Source organism: Vicia villosa, unplaced genomic scaffold (assembly GCF_029867415.1).
Source record: "Vicia villosa cultivar HV-30 ecotype Madison, WI unplaced genomic scaffold, Vvil1.0 ctg.003513F_1_1, whole genome shotgun sequence".
In the NCBI taxonomy this organism is placed as follows: Eukaryota; Viridiplantae; Streptophyta; class Magnoliopsida; order Fabales; family Fabaceae; genus Vicia; species Vicia villosa.
In genome coordinates this window covers 189846-197600 of record NW_026706224.1, presented here as the reverse complement: position 1 = coordinate 197600, position 7755 = coordinate 189846, and the positions used below count along the sequence as shown (strand labels likewise).

The 7755-nt window shown below is 40.8% G+C and overlaps 1 protein-coding gene across 1 annotated transcript; it reads left to right on the top strand.

The window, feature by feature from the left end:
* Positions 1 to 236: 236 nt before the first annotated feature.
* Positions 237 to 1379, top strand: LOC131641095 (uncharacterized). Its single transcript, XM_058911417.1, has one exon. It carries the CDS (start codon positions 237 to 239, stop codon positions 1377 to 1379), a length of 1143 nt encoding a protein of 380 aa, XP_058767400.1.
* Positions 1380 to 7755: the final 6376 nt, after the last annotated feature.

Below are 7755 nucleotides of genomic sequence, written 5' to 3'. Positions count from 1 at the left end.
TTAATGGGCTTAACCCACAATCTATTCTTCTAACTAAATTAGGCCCATCAACTAATATCTCATACTATTACTAATAATTCAATTAATCCAATTAGCACAAACCTCAATTAAATAATATCATACTAAATAATTGAATAACATGAATAATTAGTAAAACGCCAAATAAAACTAATTAAATAAATAGCTAATAAAATCGGGATGTTACAGAAGTGACAAACATCATTGGGCCTGGAGGTATGACTTGTAGTGGTCGCATATTCAATGTTGGGAAACCGAATGAGAACTTAGCACAAGCAAGTAATCAAGCTACTGTGGTCCCGACTGAAGAAGGCACAACCAAGGATAAAGAGGTCGCTGACAAAGACGCTGAAGAATTCTTGGCATTAATCAAGAAAAGTGATTATAGAGTGGTGGACCAGTTACACCAAACTCCATCTAAAATATCATTCCTCTCGCTACTAGTGCACTCGGAGAAACATCGAGATGCCTTGTTGAAGATCCTGAATGCCGCGCACGTGACCAAAGACATCACCGTGAACCAATTCGATGGAATGGTGGATAATCTTACTGCTAGGGCATGTTTAAGTTTTAGTGAGCATGAGCTACCCTCACAAGGGAAAGAGCATAACAAAGCCCTGCATATCTCCATACAGTGTGGGAAAGCTCATCTATCTAGAGTTCTGATTGACACAGGGTCATCATTAAACGTGATGCCTAAGGCCACTCTCAACAAAATAGCCTTGGAGGGTCTGGTAGTTAGACCAAGTCGTCTAGTGGTCAAAGCCTTCGATGGGTCACAAAGTCCGGTGTTTGGAGAGGTTGACCTCCCTGTGGTAGTTGGTCCCCATACATTTTGCATCAATTTCCAAGTAATGGAGATTGAACCTGCTTATACCTGCTTATTGGGACGTCCCTGGATTCATTCCGCTGGGGCAGTTACCTATACTCTGCATCAGAAAGTAAAATTTGTGGATGGAAACTCTATAGTGACCGTCAATGGAGAGGAGGATATATTTGTTAGCAATCTGGACTCGTACCGATACATCGAGGCCGAAGAAGGGGCATTAGAGACTTCATTCCAAGCACTAGAGATAGCAACTGCTGTCACACTACCAATTGAGAAAATACGAAGAATGGTAACATCCTGGAGAGATTTGCAAGACATGGAAATGGAAGGCTGGGGCAAGATTCCAGAAGTACAAGAGAAGAGAGATCGTCTGGGGTTAGGATGCCAACCAACAAAGAAGGCTGCAAAGGAAGAGCAACGTTTCCCTCCAATCGCGCAAACTTTTGTCACATGCAGATATGAGCATGTATCCTTAATATCTAGCATGGAGGGTACATCCAACTTCATCCGAATGATCAGACCAGGAGAATAGCTCCAAAATTGGACAAGCCTGAAGATACTAGAGATAGTTACTATTTTAAAGTAATTTGTTTTGTCGTGTGTTTTATTTCCCTTTCAATTAAATAAAAAAAAACAATGTCGCTCATGCCTCGCCCGAAGCATAGAGTTGGTTTGTAAGGGCCCCATTTGCTTCCAAAATTTGAGTTTATTAATAAAATTATTGTTTGCATTGGGTATTGAAAACACCGTCTCGTTCTTGCATTTACTTTTCTAAAATGACAAATAACATTCTTGCATAGAACAAAAGCACAATCATAATTGCATACTAAAAACAAAACATAAACATGTGCAGATCACCTTCTAACATCACCGATAATAATACTGCTGAAACTCAATATAAACTCGAGGCTCTCGCTAATCAGTCTGAGGAAGGGGATGAGGAAGACGATGGACTTCCGGAAGAATTGTCAAGGCTAACGAACAGAGAATCCAAAAGCATGCTCCCCCCTCAAGAAGCCATTGAGATCATAAACTTGGGCACCGATAAAGAACCCAAGGAAATCAAAATTGGGGCAACACTGAACGAGGACATAAAAGCAACGCTGGTCAAACTCCTCCATGACTATGTAGAAATATTCGCTTGGTCATATCGCGACATGCCTGACTTGGATACAGACATCTTCGTACATAGGCTACCGCTCAAAGAGGGGTGTACACCTGTCAGACAAAAGCGCAGAAGAGTTCGACCCGACATGGATAGTAAAATCCGAGAAGAGGTACTCAAGTAGTTTGACGCAGGTTTCCTTGCCGTATTTGAATACCCACCATGGATCGCCAATATAGTGCCAGTTCCTAAGAAAGATGGGAAGGTGCGCATGTGTGTTGATTACAGAGATCTGAATAAGGCAAGCCCAAAGGACGACTTTCCATTTCCACACATAGACATACTAGTGGACAATACCGCACAAGCTTCAGTATTCTCATTCATGGATGGATTTTCTGGGTATAATCAGATCAAAATGGCTCCCGAAGACATGGAGAAAACCACCTTCATGACATCTTGTGGTACTTTCTGTTACAAGGTGCTGCCTTTTGGATTACGAAACGCTGAGGCAACGTATCAACAAGCTATGGTCACGCTGTTCCATGATATGATCCACAAGGAAGTCGAAGTATATGTGGACGACATGATCGCTAACTCCTGTACTCAAGAGGAACACATTACGCACTTGCAAAAGTTATTCGAACGCTTAAAGAAATTCAAGCTAAGGTTGAATCCGAACAAGTGTACATTTGTGGTGAGATCAGGAAAGCTGTTGGGATTCATAGTAAGCCAACGAGGCATAGAGGTAGATCCTGACAAAGTGAAGGCCATACAAGAAATGCCCGCTCCAAGAACAGAAAAAGAGGTTCGTGGTTTCTTAGGTCGTTTGAATTACATCTCAAGGTTCATCTCGCACTTAACTGCCACATGTGAGCTCATATTCAAATTACTAAGAAAAGATCAACCAATCAAGTGGAACGACGATTGTCAAGTAGCTTTCGAAACCATAAAGCGTTATTTACAAGAGCCACCGATACTCGTGCCTCCCATATCAGAAATACCTTTAATCATGTACCTCACCGTCCTCGAAAGGTCTATGGGATGCGTACTGGGGCAGCAAGACGAAACTGGCAGGAAAGAACACGCTATTTACTATCTTAGCAAGAAGTTCACTGATTGCGAATCTCGATATTCACCGTTGGAAAAAACATGTTGCGCCCTAGCATGGGCCTCCAAAAGTCTAAGGCAATATATGCTGAACCATTCCACATGGTTGATATCGAGGATGGATCCTTTGAAATACGTGTTCGAAAAATAGGCTCTCACAGGAAGAATCGCCAGATGGCAAGTGCTACTATCAGAATATGACATTCAATACGTCACTCAAAAAGGAATAAAAGGGAGTGTACTGGCAGAACATCTGGCTCACCAGCCCATCGAAGAATACTAGTCTATGAAGTTCGACTTCCCTGATGAGGACATTATGCTAGTAAGAGACTATGAAATACCTGGACCCGGTGAAGGACCCGAGCCAGGGTTGGTGTGGACCCTTACGTTCGATGGAGCCTCAAACGCATTAGGACATGGAATAGGGGAAGTCTTGACATCTCCTGACAATCGTCACATACCCTTCACTGGGAGATTATGTTTCGACTGTACCAACAATATTGCAGAATACGAAGCATGCATATTGGGGCTAGAAGCTGCGATCGATCTACGGATTAAATTACTCAAGGTATATGTTGATTCAGCGTTGGTGATCCACCAAGTCAATAAAGAATGGGATACGCGAGATGCAAAGCTAATTCCATACCGAGACCTCATACTGGAACTAATGGCTGAGTTTGAGACCATCACTTTTAATCACATCCCGAGGGAGGAAAATCAAATGGCCGATGCGTTGGCAACACTCTCCTCTATGTTCAAGGTAACCTGTCCAAATCAAGAACCTTGGATAACGATCAGACACTTTGACGAACCAGCCTATTGCCTTACGATCGAAGAACAACCCGATAACAAGCCCTGGTACCATGATATTAGGAAATACTTGGAGAAACAAGAATACCCAGAGAACGCCTCCACAATTGATAAAAAGACACTAAGGAGGTTGGCATCTAAGTTCTTCCTAAATGGTAACGTCCTATACAAGCGAAACTACGATTCAGCGTTGCTAAGATGTGTGGATAAGAATGAGGCCAAGGAGATCATCAAGGAGGTCCATGAAGGAACCTTTGGAACACATGCAAACGGACATTCAATGGCAAGAAAGATATTAAGAGCAGGGTACTACTGGTTAACAATGGAGGCTGATTGCTTCCAATATGCAAGGACATGTCACAAATGCCAAATATACGCCGACAAAGTACACGTACTGCCAAATCCATTGAATGTGCTGAGTTCACCATGGCCGTTTGCGATGTGGGGGATTGATATGATAGGAATGATCGAACCCAAGGCCTCTAATGGACAGCGATTCATATTGTTTGCCATTGACTATTTCACCAAGTGGGTCGAGGCTGCTTCCTATACTAATGTAGCAAGACAAGTGGTTACCCGGTTCATCAAACATAACCTCATATGCCGATATGGGATTCCAAGTAGAATCATCACCGACAATGGGTCGAACTTGAACAATAATATGATGAAGGAGCTGTGCAAAGAATTCAAAATTGAACACCATAATTCTTCACCATACAGGCCTAAGATGAATGGCGTTGTTGAAGCCGCAAACAAAAATATCAAAAAGATAATACAAAAGATGGTGAAGACGTACAAGGATTGGCATGAAATGCTCCCCTTCGCCTTTCACACCTACAGAACTTCAGTGCGCACATCCACAGGGGCAACCCCTTTCTCTTTGGTCTATGGTATGGAAGCAGTCCTTACCATCGAAGTAGAGATCCCCTCTTTAAGAGTCCTAGCTGATACAAAGTTAGAAGAATCGGAATGGGTAAAAACCCGTTTTGATCAGTTGAATCTCATTGAAGAAAAGAGACTGACAGCTTTGTGTCACGGACAACTCAATCAGAAAAGGATGAAAAAGGCGTTTGATAAAAAGATTTGTCCTCAAACTTACAAAGAAGGAGATCTCGTCCTCAAGAAGATCTTACTACCCCGACTCGATGCCCGAGGAAAATGGACACCTAACTATAAAGGTCCATATGTCGTCAAGACAATATTCTCAAGAGGAGCACTTGTCCTCACCACCATGGATGGAGATGAGTTGTCGCATCCAATCAATTCAGATGCAGTCAAGAAGTACTACGCATAACGGGGGCAAGATCCCAAACTAGATCCAAGATGATTCATAAAGGATAAAAAGTCGTGCAATCACCAACTTCTGAAGTCAAAGGATTACTGGGGCCCTCGATAATAAAAGAGCGATAGCAGTATTAATATCATCTCTATTTGTCATTTTTCTTTCTTCCCTTACTTTTTGTACATTCGCCAATTCAAGGCAATAATCAATAAAAGTTTTTTCCCTTTCACACTGTGTCTTTCGTCATTTCAATACCAAGTGCAAAAGAGTAATTTATTCCTCATAAACTTTAAACTGTGAATTTAAAACAAGAAACTTACAAATCATTAGACCAAATAAAGCGGATAAGACCACGACATCTCTGGCAGTCAATACACGCCTGGTGATATGACAGTTCCGAAAACACTGCAATATCCCAATAGACTAACCTCAGACGATTTGAGTTAAGATCCACAAAGCTACTCGAAAGGTTTTAAACAAATCCAATGGGTGACAAAAGATAGTACATCGAAGTCATCAGACACATTCATATTCATATACACTCACATACGCGCCATTTGCATACATATTCATCCATTTACAACGAATCATAGGCATACGCATTTGCAAGGCATCATTCTACAGGAAAAGCGTGTTTCCCAACTTGTTTCCTCTGAACCCTTTTAGATCCCATTTCAATTTCAATTTCAAACCAAATCGTGACCTTCGCGTTACGTCTTATCACGTTAGTCTTTTATCGATGAGATGGCACCAAGTTCTTTGGTACGTAAGTAACCAAGACTCATTTTAATTTCAATTTCAAACCAAATCGTAACCTTCGCGTTACGTCTTATTACGTTAGTCTTTTAGCGATGATATGGCACCGAGTTCTTTGGTACGTAAGTAACCAAGACTCATTTCAATTTCAATTTCAAACCAAATCGTGACCTTCGCGTTACGTCTTATCACGTTAGTCTTTTAGCGATGATATGGCACCGAGTTCTTTGGTACGTAAGTAACCAAGACTCATTTCAATTTCAATTTCAAACCAAATCGTGACCTTGTCGTTACGTCTTATCACGTTAGTCTTTTAGCGATGATATGGCACCGAGTTCTTTGGTACGTAAGTAACCAAGACTAATTTCAATTTCAATTTCAAACCAAATCGTGACCTTCGCGTTACGTCTTATCACGTTAGTCTTTTAGCGATGATATGGCACCGAGTTCTTTAGTACGTAAGTAACCAAGACTCATTTCAATTTCAATTTCAAACCAAATCGCGACCTTCGCGTTACGTCTTATCACGTTAGTCCTTTAGCGATGATATGGCACCGAGTTCGTTGGTACATCAGTACCAAAACTCATTTCTATTTCAATTTTAGTTTCAATCCCAACCATGACTTGTTGCATTAGTCCCTGAGCGCAATAAGTTATGTCATATCACGTTAGTCCCTTGGCAATAGTACAGAGCTTTGCCTCTCCGCAAATAGGGATTTACTCTCCAGGCTTCTCGAAACCAGTTCACCACGTCATACATGTATCAGAGCAACGCAGTGTATTCTTCCAGCAACGCATCTACTCTACATTCCACGGTACCAGCAAATTTTAGGGCATTTTCAGTGTTCAATAATCTTCCACCTTCAAACCGCGATAGGCAAGCATGCCTATCCGGTTCTTCCGGTTTAAGAAGATTGAACAGGGGCAGCTGTCATATCCTAAAATTTGCCTATTCATCCCATCTACAATTAGGGTTCTATCCAAATAACATCCCATAAGTCAAGAATCTCCTGAGGCTAGGGTTTGAGGTTCTCTTGAGAATATCAATAAGATAAGGGCCTCAATAAAAAGTATTTGGATCATAATGACCTAAGATAGCTCCAGGGCAAAGATCAAGGCTCAACTCCAAAAGTTACCTGCTCAAACAAACTCCAAGATTCATAGTCAATTGATTAAACCTAAAAGTCAACCACAATCAAGCATGGTCCAAACCTCTGATCATTGATCAAACATCAAGTATAGAAGTGTATATCCATCATTTGATCAAAATTTGCTCATGATTTATCAGTAGAAACTCAGAGATGAACAAATACAAAAAGGTTCAAATTAGGGTTTCTCTAGGAGAAAGTCAACTCAACTTTGACTGGCCATAACTTTCACATGGAACATCAGAAATTCCCCACTCAAATCCTATTTGGGAGGAAATTGTATTCTCTACAACTTTGTCTCTCACAAGCCAAGGCTAGAAATGATTCATTTGAGAGGTATAATGCAAAAGATTACAGGTCCTTTTCAAACATCCTTCAAAAGCAGTTTTTTGTCAAAGAGGATATGGTCAAGATAAAAGCTCCAAATGAAAAATATGTTCCAAATGGCTTATAGAGGACCTCTTGAGGATTCCAAAAAGTCCTAGAACTCCCTCATAGCTTAAAAATAGAGTGAGATATGTTTGGTCAAAGTTGGGTAATTTTAGAGGACCAAATGTGAAATAAAGGAGGTCCAAAGTGAATTTCTTGCAAGTGGGCCTATATTTGTATGACTGAAACTTTATCCACAAGTTATCCAAACCATATGCCACAAATTTCACCTTTTATTTATTTTTTATATGATTTTTATTTCATTTAAAAA

What these genes read in the sequence shown, in the direction of transcription:
- LOC131641095 (XM_058911417.1), top strand. Translation starts at nt 237, where the DNA reads ATGACTTGTAGTGGTCGCATATTCAATGTTGGGAAACCGAATGAGAAC.